Raw genomic sequence first — 14,366 nt, 5'->3', positions numbered from 1 at the left:
CCTGGGTTAGAGGAGAGATTTGGGCAGGAACTGTGCCAGGACATCTAACCTTCAGAAAGGACACAGAGTGAATGAATAGGTGATAGATTATAATAAGTATTTAGTTCCAAGTAACAAAACATTTAAATATGGCAGCTCCTAAGGGATCCCTGAGAGGAGGAGATAGCAGGAGAAACCCAGGGGAGGGAGAAACTGTGTGGAGAAGTTGACAGATATCAAGTAATGCAGGGAAGAATAGACAATGCCAGAAAGGGATCTGAAGCTGGTGGTGAAGACTTGACCTTCACCTATGATTACAGAGCTAAATGTTCACTACAGGTGGAATCATTGAATATCCCAAATATTCATTATTTTAAAAAACATATATGTATGTATTTATTTATTTATTTAGAGACGGAGTCTCGCCCTGTCACCCAGGTTGGAGTGCAATGGCATGATCTCGGCTCACTGTAACATCTGCCTCCCAGATTCAAGCCATTCTCCTGCCTCAGCTCCCAAGTAGCTGGGATTACAGGGGTGTGCCACCACACCCGGCTAATTTTTTGTATTTTTAATAGAGATGGGTTTTCACCATGTTGGCCAGGCTGGTCTCAAATTCCTGACTTCATGATCTGCCCGCCTCGGCCTCCCAGAGTGCTGGGATTACAGGTGTGAGCTACCATGCCCGGCCTAAAGAAACATTAATTAATCTAGTACTCAATCTTGGTTAATAATTAATCATCTTAATATAGGAAATATTAGGTTAAAATAATATATATAATATTAACACAATGGAAAAATTTCCCTTTTTTCCTTATGATAATTTTCAATAAGAATGAAGAACTTCTACATACCATGCTATGTGGTATTGAAATTTTTTAATCTAAATTATTGTTGTAAAGAATATTCATAACCTAGGATTAAGAGTGAACAGAGGCCGGGTACAGTAGCTCACATCTGTAATCCTGGCACTTTGGGAGGCCAAGGCAAGCAGAACGCTTGAGCCCAGGAATTCGAGACCAGCTTGGACAATGTGGCAAAACCCCATCTCTATAAAAAATACAAAAATTAGCTGGGTTTGGTGGCACGTGCCTGTGGTCCCAGCTACCCAGGAGGCTGAGGTAGGAGGATCTCTTGAGCCCAGGAAGTTGAGGCTGTAGTGAGCTGAGATCATGCCACTGCACTCCAGCTTGGGTGACAGAGTGAGACCCGGTCTCTGGAAAAAAAAAAAAAAGTGAACAGGGGCAAAATACACATAGTAGTCCTTCTTAAGTGGATGATGATCTAGTTAAGACTTAGAACTAAACAGAATACAATTTATAAGCAGGCAAATTAAAAAGTGAGAAAAATATGTGAAGTCAGTTGTTAACCAAAAGTTATTTTAAGTATACTGAGTCAAAGTTCAGAAAACGGCTATTGTTATGGTTATGGTGTTTTCAAACATTACACTAGGCAAAGGAGTGTACCAATTGCAGCCATCTCTCTCTCTACTTATTTTTTATTTTAAATTTAACATAACTTCATCTTACATGTGCACTTCATGAAACATTCATTTGACATCTATGTATTGAACAACTTTTTTTTTATGATAGACAACCAGGTGAGCCAAGAACCAGGATGTATGGTAGGCATTGTTACCATTCTTTTATAGATGATAAAATGATTCACAGAGATGAAATCACTCATCTGGGGTTACAGTTACTACATCAAAGAGTTAGCACTGGTGGCTGGGCACAGTGGCTCACGCTTGTAATCCCAACACTTTGGGAGGCCAAGGCAGGCAGATTACAAGGTCAGGAGCTCCGGACCATCCTGGCCAACATGGTGAAACCCTGTCTCCACTAAAAATACAAAAATTAGCCAGGTGTGGTGGCACGACCCTGTAATCCCAGCTACTCGGGAGGCTCAGGCAGGAGAATGGCTTGAACCCAGGAGGCAGAGGTTACAATGAGCCAGGATCACGCCACTGCATTCCAGCATGGGCAACAGAGCAAGACTCCATCTCAGGGAAAAAAAAAAAAAAAAAGCATTGGAATGAGAGGTCTGGTCTATTTGTGTCAGAGTCCTGTGTGCTTCTACACAAGATAGTTTGTATGCCTGTCTGCATGCATGTGTGTACAAAAATCACACCCCACAATTATGTACACAGTCACACATATCAATCTCTTAGTAAAATGACAAGTCTGGGCAGTGTCACTCACGGTACCTTGGAATCCTAATTTTTTAACCTTTCTTCTGCCACCTAGGTTTACTATTCCTCTCCCATGTTTTATTCTCATACCTGCCACTCTAAGTTTATTGTGTACCATGGAGACTAGTATGAGAATAAAGATTTGAAATACCTTTAGTTCATGAGGCATTCTTCAGATATTTTCTGTTTCCTTTTATTGAGGATATTTTCTTTTAGGTGAGAAGAGAAAAAGGTATTGGGTCTGTTCTGTTTATTTTACTATTGATTGTTTTCACTTAAATAATGATAGTCAATTTTTATACAAAGTTTTCATCTCAGCAGGCAAATGTATTCAGACAAGCACACACACTAAAAAGCTTGCCTTCTGTTTCTATGATTAATTGAGATGTAGAGAATGATGGGTGTGGGGTAAAAATGGAAAGGTAATTAGTGCAACTAGGCATGAAATACATTCATATACAAGCAGAACCTCTCCCCAGCTAGTGATCTTTTTCTGGGCTCTGAGGATTTGCATCCCATTAGTAAGTCACTGGCATGGAAATCTTCAGCCTTTGGGGAGACCAGAGCATTAAAAATAGAATTAACTCTAACTGCAAACCGAGTCAGCACACTAGGCCATTAATTCTTCTGCTTGGGTATATATCATGCTGAGCTTTGGTGTGTGGGCTTCTGAAATGTTAGGAGTGAGTTTTATAGAGCATTGCCAGGACTAAATGATAGTTATCTATCATCTCGTCTCTCACCCTCACTACTGAGATTTTAATATCTCTCATGACCCAAAACCTGAAATACAGGCAGAAGGTTTTGCTAGAAACATTAAGTAGGGGACTTTCTTTAGAGAAGTTGTATATTGTATATTTTGTTAACATAAATCTATGTTGTGCTTTACAGTATGTCAGAGATTCCTTATTCTCAAAACCTTATGTCCTCAGATCATCACAGTGCCTCAAATGCTATCCTTTCTAAAACTGAGAATTATGCCTTTTTGCATAACTCCACCAACTAATGATAAAAGTTGCCTAGTGTTATTATTTTTAGAAATATTACTGGTATTGGAAATATTTTAAAATCAACTTCCAAGTATAAAATTTATTGAAACATTTAATATATACAAGCTACATAGAGTACTCTCAATTTCTAATAATCTCTCTTTTCTTTTCTTCCCTTACCCTTCTCTAGCTTCTTTGGGAATCTCTGACAGATATTATTTTCTTTAGTCATCCCAGAGCAGTACAATTATTAACAGCTACCATTGACTGATTGCCTGTCCCAGGGTTTCTCATACTTGGCACTATTAACATTTGGGTAAAGATAATACTTTGTCATGGGATGCTGTCCTGTGCTTTGTAGGATGTTTGGCAGTACCCCTGGCCTGTACCCATACCAGATGCCTGTAGCAGCTCTCCATACTGATGACCAAAAATGTCTCCAGATATTGCCAAATGTCCCCTGGTGGAGAAATCTTCCCTGGTTGTGAACCACTGGCCTATTCTCTACTAGTCATTATTTCATTTCATCCTATAGTAGCTGCAAGATATGTGGGACTGGCTGGGTGCAGTGGCTCACACCTGTAATCCCAGCACTTTGGGAGGCCAAGGCGAGTGGATCACCTGAGGTCAGGAGTTCAAGACCATCCTGGCCAACATGGTGAAACCCTGTCTTTACTAAAAATACAAAATTAGCCAGGCATGGTGGCACATGCCTGTAGTCCCAGCTACCTGGGAGGCTGAGGCAGGAGAATCTCTGGAACCCAGGAGGCAGAGGTTGCAGCAGTGAGCCAAGATCGCACCACTACACTCCAGCCTGGGCGACGGAGCGAGACTCCATCTCAAAAAAAAAAAAAAAAAAAAAAAAAAAGATATGTAGGACTATATTAATCAGAATCCTGGCAGGGAACAGATCTTTGCAGAGTGGGTCATAGACTTTTATGAAGGGACTACTTAACAAGAAAGTGAGTAAGGTTAAATGAACTGCTTAGGGAAGTGGGGGTACCCAGAAAATAGCAATAGTGGGAGGTCATTCCCACAAAGAAGAGAGGGGAGGAAATTTTTCCTGGAGAGCTGGAGCCATGGAATAGTGGCTTCCAGAGGGAGATGAAGTCAGGAAGAGACACAGCCATGGCCAGTGATGCAGCATTGTGACAGGGAGAGTGTAGGACAGCCTGGCCTCTCCCTCCTCCTTAATTCTTTGGCCACCAGCCTGTCCTGCCAGTAGATTAAGCCCAAGTGAAATCCAACCAGCAAAGAACTAGAGTGTTGCAGCTCCAGGATTCAGCCGCCATGGGCTCAGAGAAGGAAGGCAAATTGAATCTATTCGGGGGAAAATGAAGAAAATCCCTCCAACATCCCCATTTTAACATGAGAAATTGAGATTTAATGATATAAAGTAATTCATCCAGGCATCTATTTGACTCCAGACACAATGAAGGTATCATCTTAGTTGGTCTATGTGAATGAACTGATGTTCAGCAAGACTATGAATTATTCAAGGTTACTGATTTTAGTAGGTGGTAGATACAAGACTAAAACCCAGTTCTCATTCCTCTTCTGGTGTTTGGTTTTTTATGTTGACCATTGAAGGAAATCTGACAGCTGTATATCCGGCCGATTCTCAAGTAGACAAGCAGGAGTGAAAGCTATCTGCTGACCTTAGAAATCATTTCTTTCTGAAAATCTTGGAAAATTCTAGGTTTCATCTAGAATGTTTAAATGGCATATGCTATTTTTCCAGTCTGTCAGCACATTTTTGTCTTGATTGCAGACACTCAGCCCCAGCTGATGCAATATATTAGGAGAGGGAGGAGGACAAGACTGAGAATCAGGAGATTTGGGGCCCAGTTCTGGATCAGCCCCTCTTAGCTGTATAACTAGCCTTCAGAAATAGTACCAATAATATGTTTCATAAACCCTTCCCTTCTACATTCACCCAGATCTTCACAGTTATTCTCAGGTATCTAATTGGAAAGGCATTAAGCTATGTTTCACAAATGAAGAATCAAGCTTAGAAAGCACTATAATCTCACTGCAAATTTCATAGCGGGAAAGTGGTCCCATGCAGACTACATTCACATCCCTCACTGAAAATGCTTGGTCTTTTCTAGTCCACCCACTGCCTTTTGAAGTGATCAATTGATTTACTCTCTATGGACTGCCAATTTGCAGTGTTTAATCCATCAGGTTGCGTTATAAAATCATATCTCCATCTAAGTTCTGAGAATCTGTGATTTCATATGGTTATTAGCAAGGCTACAGAGGATACCAGTGTAGTTAGCACCTAGGGATTCGTGGTTCTTTATTTTTCCTTTCTAGGTTTTAGATAAATATATTTATTATCTATAACTTTTTGGAGGCAAGATCAATATTTTTAAAGTAATTTAAAAATAAATGTGTACATGAAAACATATCTAAGTACATTAATACAGTCCCAGTATCTCACTTTATTCCTGGGTAAGTTGGGGGTTAGAAACTGAGATAGATTCCTACACTAAGGTGAAGTGTGTTGCCACTACTGGAAGATCTGGCAAGAATCCTAATCCTTTCCCAAATTAGTTGGTTTGTTTGCCTTCATGTGGGAGTCCCGGCAAGTGATACATTTCAGATCTCTATCACTTTGAGCTTGTGCTAACCCCTGATCTCTGCCCCACCTTTTGACACCCTACTTTTACGGCGTTTTCAGGCTTTTGGTTTTTTTATCTTTTCAGTATTTTCAGGCATAAAATCAGGTTTACAATACAAAAAAGTAGCTAGCTTTATTTTTTGTATCTGAACTTCATTTTTAAATTCCTATTCCACCAAGCCAATTCCAAGAAAACATACAATGCAAGAGTTCTCCATCCAAGCGTAAAGCAAAAAGTATAGATATTTGAAGACTAAAACAAAAAAAAAAGTGGAGATGAATTGTAAGTTCTACCTTTGATATCCCTTGTAGTCTGGCAAAAATATAAATTCCTTCAAAAATATTTTCACTGATAAAATCTGGCTACATTATAACATTGTATCTGCTCTAGATGATTAGTGGTGCTTTGGGAAAAACTATTTTATAATTTTTATGATGATAATACATAAGGAAAGCTGGAGGAGCAACATTTTCAGTATTTAGAATAGACTTATGCCAGACTACCTGGGTACAGAGCCTGGCTTCATCTCCTTTTACCTCTGTAACCTTGGGCAAAATACTTACCCTGTCTCTCTGTTTTGGTTTCCTCATTGATCTAATCAAATTATAAATAGGCATAGGCTTTCCAGATGTTTTTATGGTTAAACAAGTTGATATTGATAAAACATTTGGAATAGTACTGGAACATAGAAAAGACTATATAAATGTTCATTGTTATCAGAAATATTCTTTTCATGATGATCATCACCACCACCATCACTACCACCACCACCATCACCACCATCACTACTACTACCACCATCATCGCCATCACTACTACCACCACCATCATCACCATCACTACTACCACCACCATCATCACCATCCACTTCTGCTGCACAGAGATGCAATCCAATGTTTCCATTCTTCTAAAGTATAAATATTTTGAAATAATTGGTATTATTTTAAAAATAGTGAAGCTCTGTAATAAGCTTCACTGTTTAGAATATGAAATAAATGCTAACATACATGTGAATAATGTGCATTTGTATTATGGAATATATAACCTAACTCAGCACCTTCAATTCAAAGACTTAGCCACCTTTTCTTTCCAGCTGATAGTATACTGAATGTATGCAATGTCTTATTTGCATTGATTCTAGTTGGTTTGGTGTCATTACACTGAGTATGTTTCCCCAAGGTTTTAGGTTAGAAACTACTGACAAAGAAATATTCCAGGAGTCAGAATTAGACATAAATTATATGCTGCAGAGGTGTCTTCTTATTACCGCAAGCCAGGTCAGAGTCTCTAAAATCACATTAAGTTACTGTTTTAGTGGTTATTAAGTTTCACCCTTGAGAGAATTAAGAGGCCTGACAATGAAGTATAATAAATCTTACTGTGACCCAAACACAATTAATAATTAAACTTCCCATTAACAATCCCAAATCTGCTAGATAAAATAAGTAGAAAACTTATATTTTTGTTTACTTTTTACTTTCATATTTAGAGAAGTTGAAAAAACTTTCACACATTTCATAAAAATAATTGCAACATTTGCCTGTTTCATTAATGTAGAGTCAATGCCTCATTTACGTGCTTGAGTTTTTCATTTGAGAATGAGAATGGACCAAGAAAAGGGTGAGACTTTTTTTTTTTTTTTAACACATGAGCAATTGGCTCTCTATTTTTTTAATTTTTATCTATTTTTTTTTGTCTCAATCCCCAGCCTCTGAGCCCAACTTGAAGGTGCGGTCCAGGTTAAAACAGAAAGTGGCAGAGAGGAGAAGCAGCCCCTTACTCAGGCGGAAGGATGGAAATGTTGTCACTTCATTCAAGAAGCGAATGTTTGAGGTGACAGGTAATTGAGGATTGGGCAGACATATGAATGCTGGGAGTAGGAATGAAAAAAAATAGTTTAGAATAAATATACCTGCTGCATATTAAAAGTTATTTTGAGGAGAAATATTTCTTGAAAGGAAATTATATTGAAAACTCACAAGTAGTTCAATAAACCTTGCTATGCATTCACCAACTGTGTTAAACAGGAAATGAATGAAAAAACAGAACTATGTGTCAATCAAGGCATAACTAGGGAACACCAAAGCTCACCTTATTCTTTTCAGAAACAGGCAGTCCATTTTGGGAATGCCAACCAGGAGAAAATAATTTATAATGAAATTTGATCAGAAATGAGCAGAGGGAGGTCCAAGAAGAACACTTTCCCCTGTACTCAGACATGAATGTACAAAATACATCTGGGAAAATTAAACTACATGGAACAGCAAAACCTTGACTTCTCAACAAATTTACAGAACTCATAAATGACTTTATGTGTTTACTAGTGAAGTGGGACTTATGGCAGGAGGGGGATATATTGCTTTTTATGAAGGGGAAGAAACTATCATTTTCATGGGTCTCAAATGGAAGAATTATTTTTTTAGCTGCCTGTTTTAGTAGAGGGGTTATGAAATTCAACCTGAGGTCTTACAACACCCCTAGTTCCAGTTGTACCTGGTTTGAAATGAAAGACCTAAGGCTGTAAGAACCAAAAATACTAGCCAAAATACTACTACTTACTACTGTTTTTTGAGTAACTACTTAAGAGTCATGTATTGTATCTAGTTGTTTCCTTTAGTTGCATGAAGAAAGAAGTGGTAATCTGCAACCACTTTTTTTCCCATTCTTAAGGAAAACTGTGCTTATACCAATGTGGGCAGTTGGTATTAGTTCTCCAAGGTCAGATCTTATTTTTAGTAACTTTTTAAAAATTCTTTATTTTCTATATATCTCTTTTGGCCATGACAGTGTCTACAGGAAGGCAGTATAGAGGAAGACTGTGGAAGTGGTGGTAGAAACATGTATTTAGGTTCTAATGCAACTTAAAAGTTTGGCCGATAATTTTGGGAAAAAAATATTTAGTCTCCTATTCAATCTGGATGCCTTTATATGCTTATCTGAAGAAAAGTGTTAGTGATTTCAATGGAAAATATTTCCTTGGGATAAGAAATATTAAATCAGTGAATAATAAATACAATTATTTTACTAGAGTTTATATGTATTTTCCAACATTAAAAATAATCACTAATTTAGACGAATTGAATTCTAAGTTTGGAGTTACAGACTTTTTTCCCAGGAAATACTATTGTATGCAAGTAAATAAAAATCTTAGGTTTTTCTAATAGAGGTCTTTGATAGGGGTGGGCAGTTGGGGAGTGAATTTGTTTTAATGAATGTGAAGAACTATAAACCTATATCAGGTGTCTAATGTAAATGTAGATAGGTGGTTTTTCTAACTGCAGGAAGTAAGCCCCTTCTAACAGAAATACTTCTAGAAAAGAAAAAATGAATATAATGCTATTTTATTTTGCTTCATAGTCTTAATGTCTGAAGTCATATTTATTTATCCCAGTGTGCTTTTCTGTTTTCCTGTAGTCTGTTTTCTTGATCATAGCTTTTTCTACACCGTCACTTTTTTTTCCATACCAAATTGCAGTGGCATTTAGCTCAATACCCATCTCAGTAATGATTGGTTCTTATTTATAAGGATTATGATTTACCAGAGTTTTACTCAAATTTCCTTAAATTTAAAATATATTTCTCCTCTTAATTTTGTGAGATAAGCACTCGCCCTTTCATCTCAGGAAACAATGTATTGGAAGAGAGACTTGTACATTTATTAGAAAGACACTTCTGGTGAGTGGACTTGTGGATGTTTTGGGTAGATATTTTTAACTGGTATACCGCACTTACTCGAAATGTCTTTAGAGGCTCCGGACTACTGGCACACAGCTGTCTTCACCTGTACTCCTTCCCGTTGCTCTGCCAACTTTCATCTAATTTGGATGAGATTTGTTTGGATCTTAATACTAAATATTTTTAGAATCTAGTCAGAGACTGTCATAACATCATAGCAGTTCAGTTGCTGTTGCTGTTATCCTCCTACCTCTATATCTTTTCTGTCTTCCCCATTTCATACATTAAAGTGTAAGCTCTTTTCAAACTCATTCCACCTCATTGACATGGGAACCCACTTGCCATCTTTTTTTTTCAAATTCAAGTATTTTCTGCCCCCTACAAAAAGTCCTGTTCTTTTCAAATGTTAAAATTGACTCCCCCTGTGCCTGCAATGCCTTCTCTTCCATTCTCCCCACTCCAGCATCTTTATTTCATTGGCTACCCTTCTTCAAGCTCCAGTTCCAATATCATACACTGAGATCAGAGATCTCAGAAAATCAGTTGCTACCTTCTCCCAGATCCCAACTAGTGTCATGTCATGGAATCCTCTGGTACAGTAGTTGCTGCCTTGAATTCTAGTGCTTATCACAGTGATTTCTACATAAGGAAATACTTCAGTCTTAATATCATAACATAATATAAATATTATAATTTAAAATTGGTAAGAATGTTTAAGAAAGTAGTTTTTAAAAAATATGGAAATGGAAATGATATGGAAATGAGACATTAACGAGAAATCAGTCATATTGTAAAGACGAGAGTTAGGAGTTGGGAAAAAGAAGCTCCTGTAAGAATTTTTAAATTCTACATTTCGTTTGTTAAAGGAAAACAAGAGGCGATGATTAAAAAAAAAACAGATTAATCAAAATATAAACAAGATATATAGACAGAAAGGCAGTGAGCAAAATGTGTTTAAGTATTTTATGATACTAATAATTTGCTCAAATCCCACAGTAAATAAGTGGCAGGATTAGAATTCTTATATTAACCTCACATTCTTTCCAGTGGTACTGTATTTCTGAGTAGAGATATAATTATAATACAAGTTGAAAGTTATAGGTGTTCTGAGAGAGGGTAAGAAAATAATGCCTGGAAGCTGGGTGTTCCCTTTCTCTGAGGGACATATGTTATATGAGCCAGGCTTGGACCTTATAGGTGGGATTCAGCCTGCAATGAAATGGAAAGAAAGGAGGATACAAAAGCATGAACTGGAAAAGTATTTGGCATGAAAGGAGAACAGGTGATTTAATTTGACTGAGTGTAGAGTACAGAAAGGGCAATGGTGGAAATAATATTAGGCTCCATTTTGGAGCAGAGGGACATGGTCTGAGTTATCTCTCTGTATGATCCCTTTGCAAGAGTTTGAAAGAAAGGTTTGAGAGATTACTGTAGTGACTCAGAAATATTAGCGGACTTTTGCTGTAGTTCATGACAGAATAACAAGGCCTTAAACTGAAATGATTGTAGTCAGACATAGATGGAGAGATAGTGTAAAGATCACATTAAAGGGCCTAGTAACTAATTAGATCTGCAGTAAAGAGAGAGTGAGGATGACTCTAGGGTGATGAAAAAATAGAGATATGCAGGAAACAGTTAATATTAAAATATATACATTGAGTTTTACACATATGTAGGGGAGCTTGAAAGGTCCAGCTTTCAGAGGAATTTGGGCTGGAATTTATGAGTTAAAGGCAAGAAATATGACTTTCCTAAGATAATTCTGCCCCAAAATGACATATGAATTCATGATATTGGGTGATATTGACAAGGGAAATAGAAAAGGGTTAAAGCCACAAACTTAGGTGAATATCTGAATTTAGGAATCGGTAGGAGGAAGAAAAGTCAAAGATATGGAAAGAAACATGGATGTCGAGAATGCCACTGTAGAAGGGATATGGAAAGGAATGTTTTCTCAGAGGCCTTCAAGTGTGGTGGCATTTGAGAGAAAAGTTGCAGTTATAGTGGGTAAGCTATATTGCTGGGGCTTGAAGAAGTGAGTAGACATTGTGAGAGCACACCACTTCTCAAGAATTACTAGCCTGCTGTCAGACTAGAGGGGCAATTCCAGTGTAGGAGGAGGGCTTGAAGATTCCACTTAACTAATCCTTTTAGGATTTTTTTTAAGGGGATGGGATCATGGGTAAGACTAAATGTGTGAGCATTAGAGAGGAAGAGAAATGCCTTATATTTGAAATGGGAAAAGAGAATGTAGATAACATAATCATGAGTAGAAAGAAAAGATGCTGGTGGAAATCATGTCAAAAGTACTGTCTCTGAAAAGCATGAGGCAAGATCATTTGTGCAGAGTTGGGTTGACAAGGTGTAATGATGAGGCAGCTAGGAAACTTTTGAAATGAGTGAACTGTAGAAGGTGGTAGGGAATTAATTAGAGCTGAATAAATAATTTGCCAAAGCTTGATAAGATGACTTCTCTAGCTATATTTATAGGAAATGGAAATTTGTACTTTCAATTAAATGTTTTAATAAATGCATTAGTTTCTGCATAGGTTGAGGTACATGTGAATTTCATATCTGAAGAGGAAAGGATGGGCTAAATAAGGAATCTGTCTTGTTGTTGCCTGACTTTTGCTAAAAGGAATTTCTTGTTATACTGATATTTAAAAATCTACATGTTAAATTTAGGCAACTTCTCATCTTCTGGAGAATAAGTTGAGTAGAGATAAAGTCAGATGGTGTTGTACAAGGTCATCAGTACAATGTTGAGATTTTACATTCTATTGTATTTTCTTCATATAACTTTAACTAGTCTACACTATAGTAAGGTATAGCCTTAGTATAGTAAATAAAAAACAATTTACAGCACAGCATTTGAACAAATTTTTTCAGACCTAATGGAATGGGTCTGAACCTCATGTGTTAACGACCTGTCTTTTGATGTGCACAAGTTCATTATCTTCATTACTGTTATTTTCTATAATAGCCCAAGAGCAAGTAAGAAAAGATTCCCTTCTTCAGTTTTTTTTTCTCATTCAAAGCTCCTGTGACCCTCTCTAACTGGATATCTTTACTTCTCTAGAAACTGTTGAATACTATGTTGTATTTTTGCCATGAAAACAAAGGGGGAATAAGTGATATGAAAATTCAGAGATACTTCGGAAATTTTTAGTTCTTTCTATTTCGTGAAATAGTGCTTGCATTTACATAGCGGAAAATAACATGCCCAGTGTTACATGTTACAGTAACTAAAGTTCATCTGTGAATGTTCCTCATGAACACATTTGTACTTCACAATATTTTTCAGAATCCTCAGTCAGTAGCAGTTCTCCAGGCTCTGGTCCCAGTTCACCAAACAATGGGCCAACTGGAAGTGTTACTGAAAATGAGACTTCGGTTTTGCCCCCTACCCCTCATGCTGAGGTAAGACCTTTATTATTTTGTTTCTTTTAAAAATTGAATTTCTGATTAGCTACCTAATACAAAGTGATATTTCTGAGTTGACCTTTAATATCCAAATGATATTTATGAATTGAAGTTTACTCATTTCCACATATTGTAAACCAATTCAAAAAAATTGATATTTACTAATGTAAATATTATAAACCTATAAGAAATGAACTTATATTTATCAGCTGACATAAATACCAATTTTTTTCTTATAGATTTTTTTCTTATGTATGAAATTCAGTAAAATTGATCTTATTTATAAATCAGACAACCAAAGATGTTTGGAAGGCAATCTGGGCTTGAAGAATATTGAAATGTAATCCTCAGTCAAACATTCTTAGTGATCCTCGGTGCACACTGCCTGACAATTGTATAACTTACTAGTCCCTCTGCTTGGTTATTAGTTATGCTGATGTGAGTGGACACATCAATAAGTAAAAACAACTCATACAGGCCTCTCAGAGGAAGAACCTAACGAGGTGGATTTTATCCATTTGAACTGAAAAGTGATGAAAAATAATTGCAGTATTATAGTTGAAGGGTGTAAAGCTTCACTGAGCAAACATTTTTTGAGCACCTGCTATATTCAAGTCATTTTGCCTCACAGTAGGGATGTAAACATGGACAAGATATAACTCTATGTTTGAAGAATGATGTATTAAAGGATATTAGTTTAAAGTGACACATGATTTAGTGTAACCAATTATACAAGACTAAGAGGAAAGTTAATATAAAAGTCAGCAATAATTTGTCTATGTAGTTTCTGTATAAGGCTGTCAAAGGCAAGAATCTGAAAATAGCCACTCATGAAATCACCTGTTTTGGAGTCATCAGCAATTAACTGAAAGCCTTATTTTTGTTTCTGTTATTATGCCTTCTTCACTGTTCATTGCTCTGTGCAAGGATAGCTGGTGTGTTAACTTCTAATATATAACATGCTTCTTTCTTTATATTTTATAGAGTCATGGTACCTTGAGACAGAAAGGGACTGGTCAAGTCTCTTATTCTTGGATCATCTCCATAGCTTTTCTGCCATGTGATTATCCAGCCTCTGTTAGAACGCTTCTGCGTATAGGGAGCTCACTTCACTGTCTCCTGAGGCAACGCAGTTGATTTTAAATAGTTATTTTGACTGATAGAAATGTCTCTGTACAGCTATTGCTCTGCAATTTCAAATATTTTATACACACAAATACAAACATGATATGTATAATAAATTATTTATAAGTTATGAAAGTATCAGGTCAGAATATAAGTGAAGGCAGAAATCCAGAAGTTGTCTCTGATGATCAAAGGACCGAAGCCAGTAAAGTCAGTTTTGCTCTAGGCACATTTGCACACTTGAGTTCTGAGCTTTGGTTTTCAGGGCCTCAGAAACTCAAGAGATAGAAGATAAAGCCTAGTACCGACCAAGGAGGATAATCTAATAGGAGACCCTGCAAACACTAAGCTGACACC

The 14,366-nt window shown here is 37.0% G+C and overlaps 1 protein-coding gene across 5 annotated transcripts in view; it reads left to right on the top strand.

Annotated features, from left to right (window-relative positions):
• The window catches only part of HDAC9 (histone deacetylase 9), a 945,763-nt gene that overhangs the window by 537,068 nt on the left and 394,329 nt on the right, over window positions 1–14,366 (top strand). For 3 of the 5 annotated variants that reach the window (XM_032759782.2, XM_032759867.1, XM_032759877.2), the window contains exon 8: window positions 12,766–12,881. In XM_032759782.2, the coding sequence (XP_032615673.1) occupies window positions 12,766–12,881 (116 nt within the window). Of the gene's footprint in view, window positions 1–7,494; window positions 7,627–12,765; window positions 12,882–14,366 lie in introns of all 5 variants that reach the window. The other 2 variants (XM_032759765.2, XM_032759801.2) reach the window with 1 other exon arrangement.

The sequence above is a fragment of the Hylobates moloch genome, unplaced genomic scaffold (genome assembly GCF_009828535.3).
Source record: "Hylobates moloch isolate HMO894 unplaced genomic scaffold, HMol_V3 SCAFFOLD_1, whole genome shotgun sequence".
Lineage (NCBI taxonomy): Eukaryota > Metazoa > Chordata > Mammalia > Primates > Hylobatidae > Hylobates > Hylobates moloch.
The sequence above is the reverse complement of the archived record's forward strand: the minus strand, read 5'-3'. Positions and strand labels throughout refer to the sequence as shown.